Below are 27,607 nucleotides of genomic sequence, written 5' to 3'. Positions count from 1 at the left end.
ACCGTAACTGAATTGCTGTTTGAACGTTGACGTTTTCTGCCTCAGGAACCGAACAAAAAAAAGAAGCAAATCAGTTCACCGCATTCATAATAAAAAATGTTGATGTTTGAACAAATACATAAAATCTCTCCCACGAGTGACTTTTCATTTTATTACTTTTGGAGTTGTATTGCCGTGTCTACTACTTCTGCCTTGATTGTCTGCCGTGGTGATGTGGACCAGACACGACTAGCAGAGCGCAGACACCATCCCCCACCCCCCACCCCCCATGTGTATATTTTTAATACTTTGTGAGAAAAAAAACTGTCAACCATATCCAAAGTGCAGGACCAAAGAGAAGTAAATAATGTATGCTTTTGTCAGATTCTTTGAAGACGATATGTGCTACGCGTTGCCCGTTTCAAATGTCGACGATTTCAGACCTCTCCACAGAACAGATTTTGATAATCAGAAGGTGTATCTGGTTCACAGAACTGAAGAGAATGGCAGCGCAGGCCAGCCGTGCGAAGCACAGATCCTTGCCCTTGCAGGTAGGTTGCCCTCTTCATACCCCAGGGTTTCTCCTCTTTGTCGTTTTTTTCTCTGCGCGACCGAATAACGCTATAATATACGCGAAACTCTGAAACGTGTAATAGCAAGTCCTTTTGTCTGGTCTGTCAAGATCAGTTGGATTCTGATACTGATAGCCACAACAACGTCCTCGTCTGTGGCTAACTCGATATGCTAGTTAGGTATGCTAGGATAGATTTGTCATTGTGTCATACCTTGTCATTCGCGCGATTCTGATTTTACGGTCCTATAGATGCATCCTAAGAGTTATCTCCTAGTTTCGGTAGTTTAGTGGTGCGTGTTTCGGTAAATACGTGGCATGTGTCGATAGCCAGTCATAGCACTTGTTTACAACATACAGCTAACGCTTGCTAGCTTAGTGTGTATGCGTTACACGTTAGCATGTTAGCGTGACCAGCTAGTCAAATGCGTGCGTACTCAGACCTGTCATTACATTTTCAACCCACCCGACAGCAGTCTGACGACTTTTTTCATGGTAGTAGTCTGGATAGGTTAATTTTAATTGCGACTCTAGTTCTACGTGTCGGGTGGATTAAGGATTGCTCGTTTTTCTCTCTCGATAACGATGTGTACAAGACTGTTGACGCGGCGCTGCAGTCATCTGCGTGCCGCAGACGGCACAGCAACCTGCCTGTCAGCAACATGACATCGCAGATGACATCCCTATGTAAAGTTAGTTACTAACGGTCGTTTTTGCAGACTTTTTTTCCACGAATAACGTCACTCATTCTAGAATCTCAACTATCTGGATGCAAGAAGTGTCTGACCGCCGTCTCGGCGCTTGTAATGTTAAATCGCTACAGCAGAAGATTTGCATGTCCGTAAAGCTGAAACTTTAGTCCTCAGCCCGAGAGCAGCAAGGTAAAGTTAATTTGCCTTTCAAGAATAAATATCAAGCATCCTTGGCTCAAGAAGACCAAATGGATGATCAAAATTTTGTTGGTAATTGAGATGAAAAAAAAAATTATAAATTGACATGCTTCTGTTTGCTTCAATTTTCTGAAATCCTAGATACTGTAGAGGAATTTGAAGACCGTATAATGCAAAAGAAGATGAAAATTCCCAAGATGTCCATCAAGAATTCAGGAAACTCTATTGAGAACCGCTTTGGAGAAGAAAGGATGCCGCTCAGGCACAAAAAGGTATGAAAATGTAAAGTACTGTTCTTCTGCAACAGATGTCTTTAACATTACAGAAAAGGAAAGCAAACTGTAAATGCAGTTGAGATGTTATTTTTGTAATGCCTTTACTCAACTGCCATCACTGCTTTGCTGCTCTCCGTGTAGGATTATCATCTGTCAATATACCATGGATTGATTGTGATCTTTCATATCATGGTTAAAACAGTCCCACTTTCCTGTATTTGGTCAATAATTTGGAATAGTGCCAGATCAACAAAATTAAAATCTTAAGTGCATAATGATATTTTGAGGCTGTCGCAACCCAAGCTGTTAGTACATCTAAACATAACAACAGTCATCGTCAATTTGTGACGACAGAGGCCATATTGATATATAGACATGGCTCAAGCTACATCTACTGATGGTATAATGTCTCATTTTCATAAACTTGGCTGACACACAAAAGCCTTCACACTATTTTTACCATATGCTGGATTAACACAAATTCAGCACTCTGGACAGCTGCCCTTTCACAGACAAATCCTCTGAGCGGCTCATCAAAGAACTCAGTGACTCCTCTTCGCTCAGTTCCTATTGAGATTCAAACTGTTTTCCATCTGCCATATCATTTTTATACTAAAATATGCAGTTATTACATTCATTGAACATTATCAGTGTGGAAATTAATCACCTATCCTCAAACACTGAATGCTTTTGGTAATTTATTTTCAGAAAATGGTCATCATAGACATAATATATCTATGCCATGTTCGCATTTTAACTTTTTTTTTCTTAAAAAAAAAGGGAAAGTAAGTATGTCTGGATGTATCTTCCTCTCCTTCCCAGGCCCTATCTCTGGATCATGGACGCCCCCTCTCCAACTCCTCCAAGAGTTTAGCAGCTGTAGTAGCTCGCCTTGAGAGAAATGCAGCAAACTCATTTATGGAGGGCGAAGAGGATCTCGATGAGGATCGGTTGGCTGAAGAGGGAGAGGACGCAGACGATGAAGATGAAGATATGGAAGCAGAGCATCATCATCACCAGCAGCAACAGCAGCATTTGGAGGTGGACACAGATTGTGTGCCTGAAGTAGCTGCAGCCGTAGTTCCAAGGGTCTTATATGAGGAGCTAGTTCACAGTTACAGACAACAGGAAGAGGAGATGAGGAGGCTGCAGCAGGAGTTGGAAAGAACCCGTCGACAACTGGTTCAACAAGCCAAGAAACTGAAGGAATATGGTAGTTTGCTGACAGAGGTAAAAGAACTGAGGGACTTCAATCGAAGGCTGCAGGATGTACTTCTCATGAGATTGGGCAGCGGTGAGGAGCCAGGACATGCACACTGCACATTTACATCTACCCGTATCACAGCAATTAGTAGCAATCTTTGTTTATGTCAGTAAACCATGAGGGCTAATACAAAAATGAAACATTTAATTTAGGTTGGAACTTTTTTTTAAGTCCATGTTTGACAGTCATATTCTCAGCTACATTCGATCAGTTTCAAAAAAATAGGTTGGGGTACATATTTTGGGGAGATGTTATGGTCCCTGATTTTCCATACAATCTCCAAGTTCAGTTAGTGTCCCGTAATTTTGAAAATATCATACTTTTGAAAAATATACATATTACATTTAGGAGGTCTTACAGTGGGATTTAGGTGCTATCAATGTTAAAATACGCATTGTAAAAATGGAAAAATTATGATGGTACCATCTCTGCGTAATATTTCACCATTCTAAATTTCACTTTTGTTTTACAAATATTTAAGAAATACACAATTGCCTACCTACTCAAAATTTGATATTGCATATGGCTCTGGAGAAAGAGTTTTAAAAAGGCATGGCATTTGGTGTTGTCAAAAAAAGGAAAACCATTCACTCCAAAGTGTGGAGCCTATCTCGTTCATTTAACAATTGTATAAGTGAGTATTCCTTCTCAAAACAGTGTGACTATAAAATAGATCAGTATTGCAGCATGTATGTAAGATTTCTATTTTGTGTAGCTCTATGTTACATAAAATCTCTCGAAGTCCTTATTAAGCATTGTGTCATAATAAAGCACTAACACTTGAGTGGTTAAACACTGAAGTGGTGAATCCCGTATTGGACTTTTAATCAAAGACTCTGTCGCGTTAGCCGTGATTAAAACTATTATCTGAAGTTGTTGAAATACAAAGGGCTATGGAAAATATTGCTTTACCAGATGCTGTCATTAACCTCAGTCGTCCGGTAGATCTGGACATAGGAGTCTGCTGGCTAGACCGTCTAATGGACAGGCTAAAGATTAGAGCACCCTGGGGTGCTGTCAGGCATGGGATGGAGTGCACTGCCTGTTATTAAAACTCATCAGCTACATTGGAGCTTAGTGTGGCCAGCTACCAAGCCAGCTTAGCCATTGGGCTAAAATAACCACCTGTCTCGAGGCACAGGGAAGACCAGGGCATGGCCTAAAGTGAGTATGCATGCATTTAGGCACTTTGCCAGTGCCTAAGACCGGACTGTTCTTGACCAAGCATCAGATGCCAGAGATGCTATGGGTCCCACATACACTGGGTTGAACAGTGGCAATTAGACACTCTTCCTTGGTCATTATCATGTGTTTTTAGAATTTTGATCTGCACCTCAATCATACATTTTGACAAATTGCTTGACTTTAACTTGTAATAATGACACTCTTGTTGTTGCATCCCCAGAGCCTATGCATGACAATGGCACTCAGACAATCAAGGCTGAAGTGGTTGAACCTATTGTTGAGGCCCAGGAGACTTGCAGAGAAGAAGCCAACACCAGTTCCAGCTACTCACCGTCCCCCAGAACAGTGTACACCTGCAACGATGGAAAGGTCAGTTTCACAGGTTTAAAAGAAAAAGTCCTGATTTACCGTATTTTCCGCGCTATAAGGCGCATCTTCAATGAATGGCCTGCTTGAAAAAAAAAAAAATCATGTATAAGGCGCACCACATTATAAGGCGCATAGAATAGCAGCTACAGTAGTGGCTTGGGTTGTGTTATGCATCCACTAAATGGAGCTGCGCTAAAGGGAATGTCAACAAAACAGTCAGATAAGTCAGTCAAACTTTATTAATAGAATACAAACCAACGTTGTGAAAGCTCCGTTCACTCCCAAAACAAGTCCAGCGCATTAGGTGCCCCTTATAGTGCGGAAAATACTGTAGATTTTCCACATTCTTTTCAACTAATGTGATCATCACCATCTGAGTTTTGTCTAAACAAGTAACATAACTATCTGAAAAACAAGTAAATAAATAACAGCAAAGGGACACTGTGGCTCTGTGTGTTAGAGCTGGCTTGATTCCTCCGTTCCTCCTTGCCTGTCGAAGTGTCGTTGAGCAAGACACTGACCCCTTAACTGCAACTCTGGCACCACTAAGTGACTTCCAACTGCTCATAGTTAATCCATGATGGGTCAAATGCAGGGAGGAATTTCCCACAAGGGATTAATAAAGTATAATCATGAATAAAAAAAAAATAACATCGTCAAATAAGCTCGAGCTTGAAGGTCTCCTTCAGTCAGCCCTCAAGTTATTTGTTTTTGTGTTTTTTTTTTTCTTTGTCATGTTCAGTTACAATGGACAAAGACAAGTAACAGCCAGAAGTTAAAAGAATGCTGGACAGGTATTATGATCAGTTGTCGCGTTGACTATGCATCAAGTTCATTCCGTTATTGAGGGTTAAAACATGGGTTAAAAGTCCTCAAGGGCTCTCGTGGGCTTCCAGTTCTGATAGCAGAGTCAGAGAGTATTGTCTGTGTTTTAGTATAGCGCAAAAATCAGTCGTGTATGTAAAATATATTTCACGTAAATGAAAATCACTATGTGAAGGTATTATAAAACGAAAAAAGAGGCAGCTTAAATGTTGCCATTGAAATGACCTCCACCACCCTGTGTGAAGGATAGGGATCATGAATAAACCAAACGAAAGTCAGTCACTCATATGTTATATACTGAATTACATATATTACAGTTCAACCTTCACTTTCAGTTTTTCCCAATAACAACTATTACTCAGCTACTCTATACCTGGGTGGCAATTGTAAGTTGTCTACTTATATAGGAAGTACTTGTATTTCCTCCTAATACCCATGAACTTGGTAATATGCTGTCATAGTTGATCAGTCCCTTCCCTCTTGGCTGCCCTGCCTTAGCAGGTAAACAAGGTTGAGAAGATTATTATTGTTCCTGCAGACTCTGCCAGCATCCTTGGTGTTTATTAGCCTGTTAGTGTTCTTTACTCTACACTGCTGTAATTCAACCAGCATCCTGTCTCTGATGACAGGGGTGCAATTGGTACTACAAGCTCTGGGGCCTGCAGCCACCTCAAGCGTGAAGAACACTTGCAAATTAGAACTCTCCTACATCAGGGACCCCATATTAATTATTTGCACTAGAGAAATTTAAAGTGACTGACAGGTTAGCCCCAGTGAGAAAGTGAGTGGGAGAGAACGGTAGAAAGGAAGGTGGAGAGATGTAAGAGAACATTTCCACAAGAAATTGTGAAGGATATTGAAAACAATGTTGTCTAGCTTGAGAGTAGTAAAAAGCGGCTGGCCGGGGGCCTAAAGCTCATTAGCTGCATGGAGAAAAGCCCTTTGGATGCGAGCCTTAAGACTATACAGTGAAAAGAGAGCAGAGATGTGATAGACTTAGATACGTCTCCCGCTGTGTTTGCGCACCTAGATGACCAGGGTAGTGTGCCTCTGCTAGCAGGGTGCACATTGACAGCGTGTAGAGGGGAGACTAAGTTCAAAGTGGAGTAATCCAGCCTACAAGCAGCCACTGGCCTGAGTTTATTAGCTGGTGAAAGTAGTGCTTCTTGGGATTTTTTATTTTGTCTAAGTAGAAGGTAGTTAAGTTGTGTTCAACCACCGCTCGCTTTGATCTGCCTGTTCAATCTAGATTTACAGGGTTCTATATTTCTACATCTGCATGGTTAGTGTTGTGGTGTCAGATGAATCTTACTGCATACACTACGAAATCACTAAATTTGTTGTGGTCTGATTAGAGTTAGGAATCGGAACTGAGCTGTATCAAGGTTGGCGGTTCAATGTCTGCATACCAGTGTCTTTCGGCAAGACATTGAACCTCCTGTTTCTCCCAATAAGAATAAGATAAGAATCAGAATAAGAGCAACTTTATTTATCCTGAAGGAAATTGTTGTGCCAGAGTTTCAAGTAAAACATAACAATAATAAATAATAGTAGCCTGGTTCGCCCCTTGCATAGCCACTCTACTGCCACAAGCACGTGTGTGCGTGCGTCTGTGTTGAGCACCTTGAAACAGCAAAGAGAAGAAAGCACTATATAAGTAGAGACCATTTATCTCTTACTTAACTTAGCTCCTTTCCCAAATAATACATACATATAATGAGGCCTAAAAATTCATGGTACATATCCATTCATTTTAAGGTGCATGCTTACAGTGCCTTCATACTCACTTCACACTCACTCACAGGCTGACAGCACTGATTAATACTGTCCCATCATTCAAAAAATTGTTACAACAAAAAAAATTCAAAAAAAAATCAATAAATAATCGCAACAGTAAAATTCATTGCTGAAGCATTGTGTTCTCAACAAGGACCCTTGTACCCTACACAGGTACACCTTGGTGGTGGGATCTGGGTGGAGGAGGAGAAGTGGCATCAGCTGCAGCGGACCCAGGGAGACTCAAAGTTCACTAAGAACCTGGCTGTAATGATCTGGGGTACAGAAACCCTTAAGAACCGTAGTGTTACTGGAGTGGCCACCAAAAAGAAAAAAGATGCCCTGCCAAAACCTCCACTGTCACCTAGCAAGCTGAAAATTGTCAGAGGTAAGATTCCAAACTGCACCATGAGATGGATATACTTTAGTCAGCCATTTGCTTTCAACATTCATGATAAGGTTAGTGCATTTAAATTTGTTAGCGTCTAACTATTCATGCTTGCTCCTTCCCCCAGAGTGTCTCTACGACAGAGTGTCCCAAGAGACTGCCGACAGCGCAGAAATTACACAGAGATTGTCCAAAGTGAACAAATACATTTGTGAAAAGATAATGGATATCAACAAGTCCATCAAGAACGAGGAACGTCGGGAGTCAAAGCTGCTCATCAGACAAACAGTCAAGATGGAGAACTTCTCATATGATGGCATGTAGTGATCAACCATTGTCACGCCTGCGCCTTTTGTGGTCCCCTCCTATAGTATACAGGATTTTAGGGGACTCAATTTGGGTGGTCTGAAGATGCTTGTCACAGTTTCAGCAGCAGTTGTGTTCTTTTGACACATTTCATTGGTTATTTTGTGAAACAAAACAAAAAAATGCCCCCTTCCAATCCCGCCATGTGACTTGAGCAGCCATCACCTTCCTCAATGTCCAGTTTGCCCACAGACTCACAGACAGCTTTACCCACAAGGCAGATGTTGAACAAGTAAAATAGTTTTAAATGAACTGGTACGAGTGTTTTTATAAGACTTAGTGTGGAATTGGTGCAGAGATATGGTTTAATGAGGTTTCGTGACAAGAGAGACTAGATGTGATTGTAAAATTAATTTATTGTTCTGTGTCAGAACATAATTTTGAGTCATTTAAACTTTTAAAAAGTAAAATGTTATTTCCCGAATATAAAGTCTATAAAATTGCAAATACTGACTTGCATTTGATTAAGAAATATGAAAAGTTGATTTATTTTGTTTTTTTTCCTTTTGATTCTCAGTTAACTGCTGGAGATCTGTGTTTTGCTGTTGGTACTTAATTCTGTGGGACAACAGGGTCTCAAATGGATGTCTTATTTAGTAATCGTTATGTTGCTTATTGTAACAAAGTCTCCCAAGAGATTTATTCCAACCATGTGTTCCCCTTAACTGTAGGTCATTCACAATATATCATTTTAACGGCAAAGGATTTATTGAGGTTTAATGTGAGGTATGACTCTAACAAAGAGTCAGTAGAGTGAGATGGTTTGCTTTAAATGTTGAGATTTTAGGACAGTTTGAACAACTGCCATTTACAAAAGTGCACAAAAGAAGAAGGTTTCCATGTGGTATTTTTGTCTTGCTCTTAATCAATCCTGTCACTTGTAGACAATTTGACTGTTGAACACATTTGTGGTACGGGCATCTGATGCCGAGAAAGGCCTTAAATGGATCTGGCAATCACCGGGGACTGATGTGCCCTTGGGTTTTTTAAGTAAGCTGTGATTGTAAATGTATTGTAAGCTGAAGTGATGATGCTTCACCTGCACTTTTGTTGTGAGAATGTAAGAGTTGGGTACTATTTTTCTGTGTATTTCACTAGTTAAGCTAAGCTGGGCTACTCTGTGTCCTTCCACTGTGGAGATAAGAGATGCTGTGCTGCACATGATCGTGTTTGGAAGAAAATCAGGACAAAGCTCTGCATGCTTCAGGTCATCTTCCTGTGCAAACAGTGTTAGCTGTGGGTAAAGCTGTCTGAGACACCACTGTGCTGTTAATGCTTGTTGGGCCCCTCAAACCCCTTATAATATCACCCTCTTTTCTAAGCCACACCATAGGGGAACAAAGTAAGGTTGCTGGTTGCTCTAGTAACAATTTCTTCTGAGCTATGGCATCAGAACTAAAAATATCCTATTGTTTTGTTTTTCAAGGTTCTTTTTTTTTTTTTTTCTTCTTCTTGGTTATTTTATTGTTTTGATCCAATATGGCTGTCTGCAGGCTGGAACTAAATGCTGGAGATTGAAATCTCAACTGTGACCTAGCAGTGGCAAACTGTGAATCTGCTGCAGAAGCTGCCTATCAAGCCTCTATCCTTTTTACACTCCAGAACCTTTTCATGTCAGTTCATTTATCTCTTTCAGTTTGTCTGTCTGGTTTGTGTTTTTCCAAAAGTCCGCCTTCTGTTAAACATGGGTATTTCAGTTGTTTGTCATGTTACAGTTTTAAGGTCAAGTTCTGGTTTTATCTAATTGATGTTATATTTCATGTAACCTGACAATCTATTGTTTCTTTTTACACGTTAGATTTTTTCTGTAGGATTCATTCGCTTAATGCTTGATATTGTGTTCAAATGTAGATCAGTGGAATCTACAAAGAAGTGGAAAAACAAAAGTATCTCCCAGCCAATGTCACTCCGTGGAACGAGAGACAAGGCATACGTTAACATGACATTTTGATAGAGCCCATATTATTCTGCATTACAATATTATACATTTAGTAAACCTCACTTAAGAATCTACCTGGGATTTCCAATGATATGATGAAAATCTGTTATCACACCAGTGTACTCTTTTAAATTGAGATGCAGTAGGTAGAATATTTGCATTGAATGCACTTTAAACTTCTGGGCAATTTCTTCAATCTTAAATGTGTTTGTGGTATTCATCATTTTTAAATGTGTACTAGAGTAAGGCTTAACAGTCATTGTGTTACCATGATGCACCTTAGAAAAGTTTGGTTTATTGTTTTTGTATGGCAAGAATGAGCTTTTGAAAATTGTTTGTCATACGTCCCTAACATTCAAGTGCTTCACGACAAAGTGAAGAGGGTCAGTACTCCGAGTAATATTGAAGCCATTCAGGATGTAATTGGTTATGGAAAAGTCACAAAACTTTTATCAATGCAACATGGCCTCCTGATCAATAAATGGTTCACTGGATAAATCGGTATGTAAAAGTCAGCCTTGTACCTTACACTGAAGCCCAAAATACGATTCACAAATATAGATAAGACATGCCCCTGAAAATATGCACGCTGACTAGTATATGTGCTTTAACTGGAAGCAAGTTATGCACAAATATGTAGAGATAGCTTTGTGTTGGTCAACGGAAGCCAAAGTATTGAATGTTGAGGAAATGCTGACTGTAATCAGCTGTTTGCACAAAAAGTGGCCCATCCCAAGTTCATAGAACTTAGTGAATCTTAATCCACCAAAATGGTGACATTCTATTATTGGAGGTTTCGAGGATTAGATCTTTTTTTTTCCCCTAGTGTCTGTTTTCTTTTTTTTTTTTTTGTTTGTTGTCTGTTATCCCCTGTACAAAGCAACGTGAAGTCTACATGTGCTAAAGAAAGAAACGATTTTTATTCTCTGCAAAGTAACCTTGCTGAAATTCAGACAAATTGTCATGTATTGTGTTTGTTTGATGTTTGATGCCAAATGGGGGTGGGGTTGTAATAATGCTTTAAGGTAGAGCATTAATAGAACTATTACATCATCTGAGATGTTAACTTGTTTTCAAAGGCTGGTGTCCTGGAGCCTGATTGAGCCTAATCCTTTAACTAAAACCGTCTTAAGCGGATGAAATCTGTATGGAAGTACTGTATGTTTTTAACCCAGATTTGGCTTAATCTGTGATGGCAAGGTCAATCTCTTTCAAATGTACCAATTCACTTGTTGATGGAAAGGTTGGCTTTTCGCAGCATATTGATAATATATGTCAGAAATGACATGGTCATTAATGTAGATGATAGCTTGGCTCTGTAAGGCAAACACCAAACTTTTCCATGTCTCACACTGTCACACTCAAGTAGCGATAGGAAGTCCAACTTTACTGGCTCTGTGATCCTCCTCTGTGATCCCCCCCTGTGCCACCTATGTTTCCTTGCTCTCTTGACATTTATATGGACTGGATTTAAAAACGCACATGTATCAAGATAATACCAAATCCTGTCCTCTCCGCTTGGTGTTTTGGCTTATGTTGTGAACACCTGTCAAATCTGTTCAAGTGAGGGAGCTTTATGCTGCTGTTTGACAGCCTGATTTGGGAAAGGAAATCAGTAGTAGTTTCAGTGTGTTGTGAGGAGATAAATGGTTTCACCTAGCAGTTTTCACAACTAAGTGTTCACCAGACTTATTACTGTTTGAGCCTCAGATACAATGTCAAACTTGCTTCAAATTAGAAAAATGAACACCTTTTTTGGTCTATATTTTTCTTAAGGTATCAGTAACTTTGTATACAATCCACAAACCGGTTCTACTTCATCTAACTTCACCGTCCTACCTCATTGTTACTCTGGTGTTTGTCAGTGACTGTAAACTATGTGTGTATATTAAAAGAAGATCTATAGGAAAGGTATACCTGGTTACTTAACATGTACAGAATATAAAACTTGTAAACACCTCAGTTCACAATATCATTATTAGAAGAAATCAGTTGTATTATCTGCTTAAAGATGCTGCTGTAAGGGGTATCTGCGTGAGGGGTTGTCTCTGAATATATATCTTTGCTCTTTGCTATGTCGTGCAGTTGAACAGTGGTTGTGTCCTGTCTCTGTGTTGCATTCTGAGATTTTTACTGGTTGACGGTGCTACCAGCAAACAGTTCTATACTGATCTGTCTATCGGACCTCAAATGGTGCTGTTTTTCTATGTTTTTATCCTCATACAGCTATGTTTTATTCAGGTGTGTCAACCGCCACTAATCCCTCAGTTAATCAACTTAATGAAATTAAAGCCAAAATATTTCGCTAAATGATAACCCTGCTATTACTGTATCAAGTATATATGCTATCCATCCAAATATTGTAGATAGATTTTTATCCTCAGCTGTGAGTTTCCGAAGTACCTCAGAGCCTGCTGATTTTAAATGGATGCATCTGCTTTTAGCACCTGTTGTCTACCAATATGTTATTATTCCAGTGTATTTCAAAAATATGCATTTTTCATATTTAGATCAGGTCATAGTATGGATAATTCATTAACCTAATGCTCAGTTAAGTCATTAAAGTAAAAGGACACCGCTGTCCACTATTTGCATGCCAAATCATGAATAATGTCTCGGTCCGACTGGACAACGCGGGCCACAGGAGGGGACATCCTCAGCAAAACCGTGATCTGTTGATCAAACTCAATTTACTGAGATTCCATCAGCAGCTTGACCTACTAGTTGGGAAAATAATATCAAACAGAATAATGTATTAGGGACTAATCTGTTGAACTGCATTCCCCTCTGGCTGAAAATTAAATGTATCATAAATATGGAGATCAGAGAGTAGTCATGGTACATTCATGAAGATCAGTTTGGGGAGTATCAGTTTTATCCCTTGATATTTTTTTTGTTTTGTTTTTTTTCTCCTCTGGTTGCTACTTTTATCTGTTATTCCCTAATGCAATTTTCAGTATCGATGTAGCAATTAGTACATAATTGACTTATTGTGAGCTTTAGTTGTAGATACAGCACCATACAGTGTCTGGACCTGGTTTATTTACCCCAAGTGTGCATCACAGTATTTCTTTTTCCCAATTCAGAGAAATCTACAGAAGATTTTCTGCAGCAAGGTGTGTGAGCGTGTGTGGGTGTGTGGAAGGGGGGTGAGGAGGTTGACCTCAACCTGTCAGCTTGTTTTCTGTTTTTTTTTTTTGTTTTGTTTTGTTTTGGTTTGGTTTCTTTCCCAATATCTGTGAACATGAATCATGCTGGGGAATTCCTCTGTACTGTGAGCAGTGTGAGCTCAAGTACATCGCAGTTGCTTTCATAGAAGCACTTAAGCCATTTGTTATGCTGTTGCATCACAGTTAAATTATAAACTTTGCTCTGGTCCAGGGATTTGTCAGAGAAAGCTTTGTGTGTAGTTGAATTCCTATGCAGGTGTTGAGTTTCTCACCTGGTACCACGTCACTGTTAGGAGGGGGCATTCCAGGGAGAGAGAGAAGTAGTATTCAAACCTTTGAATGTTTCTGCACAGCCTTGAGATTTATTCAAAGGGAGACAATCTCGATGTGGCAGATCCGTATGGGACTATTACTACCTTTTTCATTTCATAGAGTGAGTTGGATTAAAAATCATAAGAGGGCTGCTCGGGTTCACCTATTGCTCTGACCGTTATGAAAAGACAGGGTAATTAATGTACGGATTATTGCCAGTTGGAATGATAATGTGAAAAGAATTTCAAGCCTATTGCAGTAAACACTCCCTTGTCCTACTCCAGCCTCCTAGAGGCAACTCTGCATTTACAGAAAATGTTTTAAGTATACGCAATAGTGTATATGTCTTTGCTAAACCGGCCACACCTCTGCTATGCGAGCAACTATGATGCTTAGCATCCTGTTCTGTGTTTTCTCTTGCTGCATTCAGGAACACCTGTTTAATGTATAGATAAACAGAAATAAATCCAGAATTTTATTCTATCAGCACAAACTTTGTGTTGTCATTTTTTTTCCTCTCGGACCAATCAATATTGAACTGAACCGATCGCACTGAACTTCAGTTTTGATTACGCTTTTGTTTCCCGTTTCCTCGCCTTTGCTGTGTTTTGTGGATGCATTCGCGTTTGGCTCATAAGCAAAATGTTTTTCCTCCCAATGCAATCTGCTGCTTCCTTAAAGGATATTTAGGATCCTTTTTGAAATATTTTCAGTCGGGTGAGCTCTATAACTGGGACATAAGATTTCCCTCTGTCAGTGTATCGGACTGCATGCAAAAACGTTAATCATCTTTTTATTTTTGCAAATGTATCTTTGTGTTATATTTGTCAAACGTTTTAAAGGGCAAATGGAATGTATCAACCAGCTGTGACAGGTCTTTGAAGCTGTACTTAATTTTAAGCGATATCTTGAGAAATTGCTGGGAGTTGGACTGTGAGTTAGTAATAACTTCTTTTTAGAAATGGTATTTTCACCCCAATCTATATTTTAAAGCAAATAAATAGTGGCTGACAGGGATCACAAACTTATACCTCACCACAGTTTTTTTTTCCAATGGAATTCCACTTAACTGATGTCAGGAGAGTCTTTTTTTTTTTTAATTTTCAAATTATGTTTCAATAATATCTATGTGTGCTAAATGTGATTCATAAAACCTTCATGACCCCTAGGCTAATGCAAATTCCCCAGCACACGTTGACCCAGTAAACCTTTAATTCAAATTTAAAATTGGTTTGAGTTCACTGCAAAAGTAGAGATTTACTTACTGAAACGTGTCGCCAGGAGTCTGACACCATAAAGACAATATTTCCGGGCCGACACTTGGGGAAAATAGGTATGGTATTTACTTTTCTTTAATTCTAAAGTGCATTTTGCTAAAAACCTGATCATCCACTGTCAGAATCAAATACCCCACATTTTGAACATTGTTCTGTGGTTATATGTTTGAACATGTGAGTGTGTGTGCAACGAAGATGAGGGCGGAAAGCATTTACTGTAAAGCCGGAAGATGACAGAGTGGCACAGAACAAACAATTTTACTCTATTAATTCAAATCTCCAGATGCTCCAAGGCCTCTACGACACGGTTCAACAATGTTATCGAGAGCTCTGTGTCCAGTCGGTTAAAACGCAATCAACTACGCTGCTTTGGCAAGAGAGGAAACATAGGGTCTTTATACATCAGATCGCGAGATGACTTGTGTGGACAAGCTTGAATAATAAGCAAATATCAATCGGTTTGGGAGTCTGCATTGGAAATTCAAAGGAAGCGGTCACTGTCATGGCCATTTCCTGAGCTCTTCTCTCTCCCATCTTCCCACTTTTTTTTTTTTTTTTTTTTTTTTCTTCTTCCTCCCCCTCCCGGCTCTGATACATTTCCATATATTATTGCATGTGTAAGCAACTGTGTCACGCGACCACCTTTTCCTACAGCCCTAGGGACTTCTCAATGTCATTATTGCTAAAGCCTGCCACATGCCTGTAATGTATTGCCGGCTGGTCTTATTGGCAGCACATTGATTTAGTGGTGCTGATGATGGATTAGTGCCAGCTGGGACGAGTTGGGCTGGGCAGGGCCGGTCCATACTGGGCTTGGCTCTGCAGTCTGTCGCATAAACACTGTGTCCTCCACCCACCCTGCAGTATGGAGGGAGACGTATTGATGTCACACACACACCACCTAATGAATATGGTCATTTAACTGTTTTTAGGAACTTCTTGGAATTTCGTCCGATTCATCTCGTTCAGCTTTACTTGTCAGGTAGACAGTGTACACTGTGACGCCACGTAATAGGTGGCATTAATACATTCTTTATACGCCCTTGTTACTGTTTTGAATGTGAAAACAGAATAGTAGGGTTGTTATCCGGATATGGAGGTTTACAGAGACTTTGCAGAGTGCATGCGTTACCTAAGAGTAACAAGGTTTGATGTTTCCAGAAGCTGTAAAAGACGAACACCCAAGGACATACACACAGACAAAGAGACACAGGAAGACCAATGTCATGTTTTATTATTAAATATGACAGACATTCCATATAACGCAGCCGCCTGGGCTAAACTAAACTAAATGGAACACTGGCACCTTACAAAATATCTCACCCTATCACGCAGGTCTTTATTAGTTTTTTCAGGCTCGCTCAATATTGCACACTGTCAAGTTGCTTTGGTTTCACCATCACTGCAAGGGAATAAATAGACTTTACTCTTTCTTCTTTTTTTTTTTTTTTTCCAAACTGCGTGCTGCAGCGACTGGCGGCAATCACTGCTGCCGTTAACCTCTCCCACCCTAGACGCTATAAGGAACACACCCAGCTCCTCACTCCGCTCTGCTGACTGCTGAACCCTAAAATGCAGTGTGTGTGTGTGTGTGCATATATATAGTAGCTGATTATTGTTCATTCCTGATTAATATCATACATTTCATTTTCATCCATATTTGTCCTCTACATGTCTAAGACTATAACTTTCATTCAAAGCTAAGTGGTCACATTCATGTGATGATTATCATTTTCTTGCTATTCCCGCAACTGTGTGTGGATTATTTAAATGAAATGTCCACTTCTGGGATTTAGGCATTTGTCATTTGGTCTGCTGGTTTGTCTTAACCTAACAGCGATAACTGAGTTGGTAGGAGGGCAGAGAATGGGCCTCGTGTGTGATACGAAATAGAGGAAAAACATTGACTATTCTATTCATTGTCTAGAGCTAAAGTTGATATAGGTCTTTAGTCCCTAAGTGCTCTTTTAGTTATTTTTGATTTTCCTAATTAGTAGTTCTGTTCTGAGTGATTTGCATATTAATTTACATCATTTGGCTCGTGATAAACATCTGTGTAAAAAGTTTTGCAAGACCTTAAATGCCATGGGATCACATATTGTCTTTGGAATAATTCCCTTCTCTTCTGCGATGTCGGAAAAGTGACTACACGCTTTCAAAACAAAGTTGTATGCTGACTAATTTTCCATTGTCACAGGTGCTGATAAACCACCAATCAATTATAAAGTGTCTTTTCTTCCCTTGCTCTTTACATATCTCACTCTTTTTTTTTTGCCTGCCCCGTAACCCATTCAGCTACATTTTCAATAAAGTGTATGATAAGATATGGAGGTATGTCTCCACAGTGGATGTTAAATGTCTGTTTGCTGCCAGCATTATTCAGAGCTCCTTATCAATTTAAAGAAGCTTGTTTGGCCGCTTCAGTGATAAAAATGTGTAATGTTTGGAATCCTTGAGCCCCCTATGTGGATGCAAGACTGTGCTTTTGCATATATGTGTGTGTGTGTGTGTTTAAGTACCCGAGATAGATACACACTCACACACATAAACGCAGAGCTTTCAAATGCCCTCTATTAATGCAGACAGCTCCCCCAATTAACAAGATTCAAAGAGATGATGAATTTTCATTCTCTGAGCATTTAAGCTAATTATGGGCCAAATGAAGCAGGTTCCACTGAATCACCATGGCAGGGGCTATCAATGGCAGCCAATGTCACTGTCACAGTGCCATTCTACGGTACCAACACAATCACTACAGCTGTTTAATATTCACCTCCCAATGCTCTCGTCTCTCCTCCGCTTCCCGACTCACCTCTCCCCTTTTCTTTTCCCTCCTCCGGCTTCTTCCAGGACCCTTTTTATTTCCCGCCGCCGCCGTTTTCTTCGCCCCGTCGCCGTCTCGCTCCCCCACGCCCACTGCGCTCTGCTCATCCTGGTTATGTTATTTAAAATGGAAATCAATTAATTGCACTAATAGCATTTTAATGATAATTTAATGTAGTAAATAAAGGTTGTTACAAGCTAAGCAATTCTGTTAGATTTCAAGGGCAATCAATCTGTGTCTGATAAGATCTGTTCACCTCCATGATTAATGGGATGTCAGGAGTGGGTTTTGATTCATGCAAGCTTTGCATGTGACTGTATTGATGTCAACACATGATCCATGAAAGGTACCAATGTACAGACTCATTTGTAATTTTAAAGTTAAGATCTGAGTTTTATTTATTAGAGGGCAATGAGCATGAGCTGCGCTAGGAAATCAGAATTTGGAGAATGGTCTTTTATCATGCAAACAGATCAGTAATATCAATAGTGGTGCTTTCTAGCACTGCCTCAGGACCGTCCGGCACACTGCCACTCACCCATCAGATAAACCTGACATGTGATTCCTATCACGGTGGACCAAATATCCAATATGTAGAGTTTATTCTTGGGGAAACTATAATGAATGATGAAATCACTAATATCAACTACAATAAGAGGAGCTAAAATCATGAGATATACAAGTTCGAACCAATACCAAAGACGCTCAACTCACCTCCAACCCCCCCCCTTTTTTTTTTGCATTAATGTGCAATTGAAACAGGGATAAATTCAAATAAGATACATATATTTGTACTAATATTGAAGGGGCTGTTTAAGTAATCATCCAGGTTACTGAGTTCATAGAACCGTAGTCAATTGTTTAGATGGAGCGGCAAAGATGGAGCAAGATGGGAAGAGAGGTGATAAGTGGCGAAGGTGTGGCAACAGGTCAATGCCACCGGAAAGAAGCGGAAGGGAACATAGAATCCTCTTTTTCTCAAATTAGAAGACATGCTATGCAGCTTTTTCAATAATACGGTCAATCTGGTCGACCTGCGAGTTAAAGGTGCGCAAAAGATTGGTCGCTTCTCAGCTAGGGTTCCCTGTGCATGAAGCCTCCCCTGTGGTGGCTCCCCCTCATGGGAAAAGTAAGCCGGTAAAAACAAAATTCACAGAGGTTCCTCCCGAAACATATTGCATTTATAAATCCGGTGTCGGTGCTGATATACCGCACTTACAGACAGTGAAGGAGTGAGATGCTTTGCCCATAGTTAAGGACAATCTAAAAGTCATTAATACGCTTTTTAAATGAAATGGAAATAAGGATGCTGTGCATGGCCAAAGGTAATAGGCTTTAATCGTCTCCAGGAATAATGGGGATCACAACTTTCTGTCTTCATCACTTGGGGCTCAGGGGACAAACACTGTTTTGCCGTGTACTAACTGTTCAATGGTAATGTTCAAGTATTTACCTTTTTCTTTAGGCCGACGTATCCTGGAGGTCCCACTTTTAGCTTGATGTTGTTATTTGATGTAGCTTTGAATTTGTCCTTTTAATTGCGGGGTTCGTTTTGAAACAAAGTTTGTGCCCAGTGGTTCTTGAAGCTATGTTCCTATTTGTTGTAAGTTTTGTTTATCTTACTGAATTTTCCTCGAAAAAAAAATAGCACACCTTAGTTCAATTGTCTTGTTATCCTTTAAAGAGATTAGCGTTACCTTGTAATTAAAGATTAATAGTTCATTCTGTGTTTTGATTCTTTTCTGCACATTTTTATTATCCATCCCTCCAGATTATGGAGACTGAAAATGATGAGGAGCCTGAGGTAGAGAGGAGACAAATGAAGCCCAGTGTGAAAAAAAAAAAAAAAAAGAATAATTTAGTTTCTCTTTTTATGTTGTACGGCTGGTCATTTAAACAGCCTTTTTATTTAGATGAAAACGTTGAGCCAGATAAACAGGCATAATGAATCAGGCTGAGAAGAGAGAGACTCCAACAAAGCTGGAGTGTTGTGGTCTCTTTCTTCTGACAGAGGAAGGCAGAGTGTGAAGTAGATTGAGCGATAAGGATAAATCTTTTCTCTGTTGGAGAATAATCGATTATATGTGTTAAATCATACCATTTCCAGCAAAACCCTGCCAGCAAAGGCACATACACACAGTATATATGTACTCTGTGTCACCCCACACACACACACACACACACACCGAGAGTCATGCTCTCAAGTATTCACTACATGCCTGTACACACAGCATGGGTCGGTATTAAGATCACATGAACGTAACCACTCGCCAGTCTCACAGCAATACCTTATTTCATTTTGCAGGGATTTTTTTTTTTATTTTATTTTATTTTTTTTATTTTGCACAATTCCAAGCTGTTTGATGCTCTAATGATCAACAAAGTCATCACCTTGATCTGATATTCACAGTGATCCATTATTATTGCTTTTCTGTCAGCCTCCAGGTCACTCCAACATTACAGCCTTGAATGCTCTGCTTAGGCTCCTAATTTAACACTATCCGTCATTTCCTCCAGCTGGGGAATGAACTTGAGTGTATGTGTTCGCCGGAGATCTAAGATCACAAGTTTTAAGCAATTGTAAAAACAATTATAAACATTTTTTGCGTAACTGGTGAAACCTGGATTTATCCTCTTCAGAAAACACCGGAAGGGTGCATTCAATAATGATAATAGTCATTAATTCATGTTATTTTCATTACTATCATCATCATCATTAGATATTTAGAGCTTGACAATATACTTGGTTAAACTTTAAAAATGAAGACTTGTAACTGTCATTTTAAGTCTCCCAAGGTCATTGTGGTCCGCAGATTTAAATTACCCTGTATCTTATTGGATGTTGAGTACAAAAACTAAAAGCAATCTTTCCAAGTTCAGAACTGTCCCTTGGAAAATGAACTGAAATCCATTTCAGGGAGCAGCTTCAATAAGGTCCTGGCATGAGGTGTAAAGGTGAAGTAATGAACATTGATGTATTGTTTATATAGGCTCTGTAGATAAATAAATACTAACCTAATTTCATCCTAGCAGCCGGAGAGAGCGAGCAAACCTTTTTATAAAGAAGACAGCGGTATAGAGTACAGGTATTGTCACGAATAAAATGAGAGACGAGTGACATTTACAGACTTGCGGGAGCTTCTTTGTGTCAGCAGGTGCATGTTTTTATATGAATCCCTATTACACTATCTATAAACTTGTGCAAAACAGGTTCATACCAGGTTCAACAATATTTCAAAACATTCTATTAAAGAAATTATATGTGATGTTGATTGTAAAAATGATTGTATCCAACATCAAACCCTGAGAGATGCCTTTTGTTTATAAAGGTAGAAAGTACAGATTTTAAACTTGACATTGCCTGCTTTTACACACTGATGTTTACCAGGTAACGCAAGACGTAATTAATCTTGCATTGAGGTGTTATTGATTGAACGACTCGCAGAGGATTTTGTATTAGCTCATTACTATCCACCACAGACTACATATATTAAAATGTAAAAACGTAATTTATAAATTAATAGTTACTAAAGACGGGGTGTGTCCGATTAAAGGTTTAATCATTGATATCTCCAATTGTAAAATTTTAATAGTGTTTTATTCAGTGTAGAATTATGAGTAATAAACAAAAAACTAAGAACTATGACTGCTTAAATGTGTAAATGTTTCTATTTACACAAAGTTAAGCAAGACAGTCAATGCTTTGTATATTTTCATCTGGATTAGTTTTTATTCAGCGGCCAGAATTGAGTAATAGCAATCTTAAAATGTTATTAAAGTTGTCGCCTTCAAAAATATAACTCGGTTTGAATAACAGCTAGAGGTGGTATTTAAATAATAATAAGCTTTACTTGAAAGAGATCCCACTTATATCTCAAGTCAAGTTGACGAGAATGGCTCTTTTTCATGAACCATAACTTATCCTTTGCTTAAAAGAGAAAGGACTTAATCCATCTTTAATTCCTTGTTTTTTATGAGTGTTTGGTCACCACCAAATTGAAGATAATGATCTTGAATATGAAGAATATTTCAGTGCTAATTCAGCACCCAAAGTTGAGTTATTAGTGTGGTATAGTTGTTATTATTACTCTGATAAAGATCATGAAAATAATTGACATTTATGAGGTTTCTCCTGATAAACTATCACAATAAACAACACATTTAAAATGTCTAAATCACATATTATGTCATATTGTCCAAGGCAATGATCCCTCTAGTGGGACAGAATCATATGTATATTCATTTATTTTATCATCACTTTATTAAACAATGATTACCAGTCAGTGTTATTAAACATATTATGGTAGACAAGAAACAATATCAACCAATCTGACGAGTAAAGTCATAGATCACATTTGGTGACATTTGTTCGGCAGCAGTAAATTATTAACGAAGGAAGATGATGATTGATTGAATTGACTATTGTCTGACTTTCTCAATGTCAACTGGGACTCGTAATCCATGACTAAAACACACACAGGAAACACAAACAGATAAATAGAGAGACCAAGACAAGGGGAGAGACGGACGGAGAGATGGAGAAAGAGAGTGTGAATGAGACAGAGGGAGAGAATATAGCGCTCTGATAATGGCGTGGTGTTAATGAGAGTCTTGTTTAGAACTGTCATTTGACCCTGGGCCATACAGACTGACAACGTCTCCATGTTCACAGCTCTGGAGGTCAACACAAGGCCTATACATGTGTGTGTTTGTATGGGTGTGTGTCTGATACACGGGGGGTCATTTATTATACCTAATTGCCCTTTCAGCTGGTACATTATCACTTCATCTGCACATCTTTAATCTTTGGTATTTTAATTTTCAGTAAAGGTGATATCAATCTTAATGTAAATGTTATCTATTAAGGCTATACTCACAATTTCAGTGGAGAGATTTATGTGTGTGTGTGTGTGTGTGTGTGTGTGTGTGTGTGTGTGTGTGTGTTAAGAACATGAATAACACAATACATAAATACCTTTCTCCTTTGCATTATCAGTCATAAATTAAGTAAAATATTTTCCCTAAACATATATAAATATATATACCACAATTCTTATCCCTGACAGAGAGGCTCACACTCCATAATTTGATCATTTTTGCAATTTACATTGGTACCTTTTTTTAAAATATTATACATTGATATCAGACCAAACACAAGCAAATGAAAGAAACAGTTGCACAATGCATGTGCACACTTACATAAAGAAGTGCAAATGTCTAACAACACAAAGTCTTTCCAGTGGAGGAAGTGATGTGCAAGTTAGATGCATGCTGTTGTTTGTTAACATTGCGATTCCAAAAAAAAACCTAAGTATACATGTGACAGCGGGTGGCCCGTCAGTCTGCAGGAATGCACGAAGATGTTTAAAGATCCAGGACTGACAAATTCCACATTTAAGCCTTCCTTGTTTTACAAGTTATGTACAACAGAGTACTCCGTTTCAATGCGTCTTCTGGCTTCAGGGCTTCGTTGTAGCCCAGTTCAAAGGTGTAGCTAAAGTCTTAATTTCGTTAAATAATTAATATTCTCTTTTCTCCAGAGTGCACTTTCTATTTTTCTTTTCTCTTTCCCACTGGCGGTGTGTTCCAACCTTTGAGCACCATTGCTTTTAGTTTTCCTTTATGTATTGGCGGGAAGAGTGTGATCTTGCTGCACGGAGACCAATTCGCAGAGTGGGAAGTGCTTGTGCTTGGATCCGAGCGGTGGGTGTATGTGTGTGTGTGTTAAAGTAAAGCAGACTCAAGCTGACAGTTTGCCAGCAGCCTTGCACCTGCACACAGCTAGGTGTTGATCTCAAATGGGGTTGAAGAGGGGAGACAAGCGGTGGGAAAATCAGAGGAAGGGATCCGACACAAGGTGTTGGGGCATATGAGAAAAGACTTGTGAGAAACGTAGCACAGGAACATTGAGTTGTGGCTCGGATGTGACACATAATTCCTGTTTACATGCTTTCTTTTTCATGTGTGCGTGTGCATGCACGTGTGTGTTTGTGTGTGTGGGGAGACACCACAAGTGGAGGGGAAATGTGCAGCAATGTGACAGGTGGCGCACGAAAGCCAACCGGATTGATGCAGTCTTTCATTGGGAGCTGCCAGCTCCAGAGCACAGCCAGGGTCTCATTTGTCAGAATTCAGGAAATAGCTTCATGTTGTGACGTTCCACCCGTCACCTTGTCTCAAGCTTCCATATCAGCAGCCCTCTGCATGGGAGGACCAGCAAAATAGCTGCCAATTATATCATTTTGATTAATCTGTTGGAGTTGTTTTGAAACTTAGGTCCGACGGTATCCTTCTGCTCACTACTTCGCCGTACATGCAGAGTGAACAGTATGTTCATGCATGAACTATCGCAAGTGTTCCTATTCTACATTCACGGTCTGTTGTCAACCTTTCTGACAGCAGCGGTGAGTTTGCAGAGCGGGGTAACTAAGAGAAGCTCTCGGGAGGGAGACTTAAAGTATGTCAGGGAATTTCATGACACCGTGAGCATACCACACTTCTGGGTTACCTAAATTATTGAAGTCGATAGCATTGATAATTTAATATGGTGGATCTGTTTTGACAGGGGATGGTTTAGGGGAGTAGAAATAGAAAAAAAAGCACTGATTTGAATTTGATTTGACACAAAAAGGACAAACAAAGTTTCCCTGTTTTGTTTTGTTTTTTTAAGCCAAGGTGTGTCCTTATATGTTACACCCTGCATTTATGGCTTTATTTCCACGCTTGACCTGATTGAGATCTGGTTGTGGAGAGAAATGTGGGAGACAGGCAGATGGGAGAGGGTTAATTGAAGTTGACATGTGTCCAGGGTTTGTGTCCCCTTATGACACGTGTCTCGCGCCCATATGCTCCACTTGCCACGTCGACTCACTCTGACTGTTGCCACAATCCAAATAAGGGTCAAAATTCAACATGAAAAGTTATGTCTGCTCTGTCTGTAATTTTTTTTTTTTTTTTTTTTTTTTTTGGGAGGGAGGGTAGCTTTCATCTGTCTGTATATTTATGTTGTTTAATTTAGAAGAATACGTGATTATGAAAAAATGGTCACGGTCGTATTTGTGCTGAAAATGTGTACATATATGTTTGTCTTTATGTGTTTTATGCCGAGACCAAATCAAACAAATTAATAATAAATAGCAAATTGATTGAGATACATTTTAAACATTCGGAAATTAGTCAGCTATCCTCATCAATCACTTTATACGGTATTATGGATGCCTTTCTCATTATTCATTATTACTATTTATCAATGTCAAGCTTCTGGTTCTGCTTCAGTTATCATTTTATATGTTAAACACATGTTTATAGAAGTGCTCTCTTTAACAAAAATGAAAAACAAAATAGGGGCTCAAAATAAGTATGCCTCAATGGAAATGTAAAAAAAAAAACATGAGCAGTTTTAATATCAAATTTAGTCTTGATAAGCAATTTAAGATTAATTGCATTCGAAGGCATCTTTCAGCTTGACACGAGGCACACAAAAAAAATTAATTAGAATTTAAAAATTTTGTTTACGCATGTAAGGACACAAAATCAAACACCTTGAAATTGGAACAACAAAAATTAAATTCTCTATCAAGCAAAATAAAGAATTTTGTTTGTGTTCATATGCATGTGTTCATATCTTGTAACATATCCCGCTACATTTGTGTTGTTTGTTGTTGCTTCCATTAAATGTGTTGGGCTAAATTGCATGTATTTAGCCGGGATCTTATAACTGGGATGAGAATATTCAAAATACACCCCTGCAACATATCAGGTGATTTACAACACAGGGTTTGGGCTTTTGCTCCAACTTCCTATCACCCATGGAGTTTGCTGAGAAACCGCAATGTTCTGTCATAGAAGACTTAGCATGAAAGTGAAGAATCTCGAGGTTCTGGTTTCTGTGCTGTTACCAAGACTACTAGACTGCGCTCTGCTGAAGTAACAATTTCCAGTCCATTGAGACATTTGTGCAAAAATTTCCCTGGGGCAATTAATTTTGCACTGAACATTTTCAGCACAATGCATGTTTTTAATACATGCTTATTATATCTTACTATGTCCATAGTCAGGAAACAGAACTTGAAGGAGCTTTTGAAACACTCCACGCTTCAAAAACTTTGAAGCACCTTCCTTATCATCATCATCATTTCATCCAACATCGCCGTACCCAATCTAACAGTTTTTGTGGTTATCTGAAATGTTTCGACCACCTGTGACCGGTAAAATCCCGGCCTTTATATTGCAAATCCCTACTTTTTACTTTGGGTATAATATTTCACTTTCAACACAGATTGCTAAAGATTATCTAAATCAATTGCTTGTCCATCAAGTCTGAAAAAGACTTCAATATCCTTTCTTTCCAACTTTTTTTCAAAGGTGATATGAGTTTTGATTTGTATTACTATATTTTTGAATTCACATACTAAGTCTCAAGGTAGGGATTTTTAACGCATCACTGAAATTACAGACATTTTGCCATATTTTATGGGATTGTAAGAGTGAGACGGCATTCAATCTATCCGTCTCTCTTACTGTCATTCTGTAAATGCGGTTGTCGGGACGTATCCCAGCAGGCTTGCCATAGACTGGCAGAGTGTTGATCTGAGTGTCAGTGGGATGTAGGGGGTGGGTCTCCTTTCCAAGTCCTTTTCTCCTCCACCAGCTGACAGACAAGGTCGGGGACTCATCTAGCCTGTCTCTCCGAGCTCCTGACAGCCTTTCCTCTGGGAGACAAACCCTGGACAACCCTGGGCTCCCTGGCACGCACCACCCCCAATTAATATTGCATCACCATTTTCTAATCTGTTCCCTCGGAGCCCTTCTCTGAGGGTGTGATCAGGCTACTTGCCTCCCTGCTTCTCCACATCAAAAAAAAAAAAAAAAAAAATTCAATTGCAGGGAAAAGAAGGGTCAGTTGGCATATTTTATAAGATTTCTCCATCTTCCCTATTTTGTTTGTTTCTGTGCTCTTGATCTATTGTCATTGCAGGGTAGACATAATTTGACATTTCTTCGATGGTTCCTCTATATCCTCCTTAAGGGTTTCAAATGACCAGACATCCTTTTGAAGCGGCTCAGAGTAATTATTCTGTCCATGTCATTTATGTTGAGACTGAGTTAATTTGATCTTCAGCATGTATTGATCTTCGAAGAGTTTATTTTATTACCTAAACCGGTTTATTGTGTAATTTTTAATCACCTATAGTTGCGTTGACGACGTGCTTATATATCTTGTTTTATTACGATCTAAAATAGCTAAGAGGATACAGGTAAAGTGAATCCAATCTGACACGTTCCGTGTTGAATGGTGAATTTCAGTTTTTAGGGCAACTACGAATGAGGCGTTATTTGTGTAAGACTTAAAAAGAAAATGTTACATGGTACTTTCCTCCTGTCTGACGTGCTGGACTGAAATACTTGTCACACTGAGGTGTTTGTACGGGCGTGTTGGCTTGAGAGTCGGGGACACAACTTAACACATGCCTCAGTTGTAGGACCTGAGATGACAAACAAGTTGTCATTGATTCGGACTTGTGACTCAAACCTTCTCAATGCAGTGACAGACATAACACCTCTTCCAACCTTAGTCGATCACTTATCTTCCCACCCTGGGGAAAAGAGTGATGTGTTTGTACGTCTCGGAGAAGCGGCGATGCCGTCTCACTGCACTGGAAGCTGCTTGAGGAGTAACTTGGATTTGTCTAAATCGTGAGTCCCGGCTCACATCTTTGTCTTGTCCTTTTGCGCGTTACGACAGAGAGATTTAAAAAAAAGTCAATCAAAATCTGACAAAAATTGAAATGCACCAGCCAGATTTATGATTAGCTTTTGGCAGGAGGATGCTCTTAGCATCCCACCTTGCTTACGTACACACGCGTAATATTATGACGGAATGGGGTGAGTTTGACACCCCGTCGGCTAAAGGAAGCACTTCCCTGTCATCTACTTCGGCATACAGAAATGTAACAATCACCAGCACACACATACAGTACTTCTGTTTACTTGATGGATTATTTATTTTTTATTTTCAACCATCATCAGCAGGGATGGTGGCAGGACAAGGAAAGAATAGATAAATGTCCGCCGGCATTTATGGCTCCTTGTTATGGCTTCTTCTCATCTAAGCTTCATCACACAATGGCAATAAAATGTCATCTTCATCTAAGGAGATGTCAATCTGTATATGACTGATTTTATTAGAAGCCATGA

General features: G+C 39.3%; 2 protein-coding genes across 3 annotated transcripts in view; both read left to right on the top strand.

The window, feature by feature from the left end:
- The window catches only part of agbl4 (AGBL carboxypeptidase 4), a 281,454-nt gene that overhangs the window by 210,628 nt on the left and 43,219 nt on the right, over positions 1-27,607 (top strand). The gene's annotated exons all lie outside the window — the stretch shown is intronic.
- bend5 (BEN domain containing 5) lies at positions 303-13,802 on the top strand. 2 transcript variants are annotated; one of them, XM_086161186.1, is made up of 6 exons: positions 303-530; positions 1,582-1,712; positions 2,538-3,009; positions 4,385-4,533; positions 7,309-7,522; positions 7,650-13,802. In XM_086161186.1, the coding sequence occupies exons 1-6, from the start codon at positions 347-349 to the stop codon at positions 7,844-7,846; spliced, it is 1,347 nt and encodes a 448-aa protein (XP_086017312.1). In that variant the 5' UTR covers positions 303-346; the 3' UTR covers positions 7,847-13,802. The 2 variants fall into 2 exon arrangements, with proteins under 2 accessions (XP_086017312.1, XP_086017313.1); XM_086161187.1 differs by lacking the exon at positions 303-530 and adding an exon at positions 995-1,431.

This window comes from Fistularia commersonii, chromosome 16 (assembly GCF_037954325.1).
Source record: "Fistularia commersonii isolate RoL2024-O1a breed Wild chromosome 16, RoL_Fcom_v1.0, whole genome shotgun sequence".
Lineage (NCBI taxonomy): Eukaryota > Metazoa > Chordata > Actinopteri > Syngnathiformes > Fistulariidae > Fistularia > Fistularia commersonii.
The sequence above is the reverse complement of the archived record's forward strand: the minus strand, read 5'-3'. Positions and strand labels throughout refer to the sequence as shown.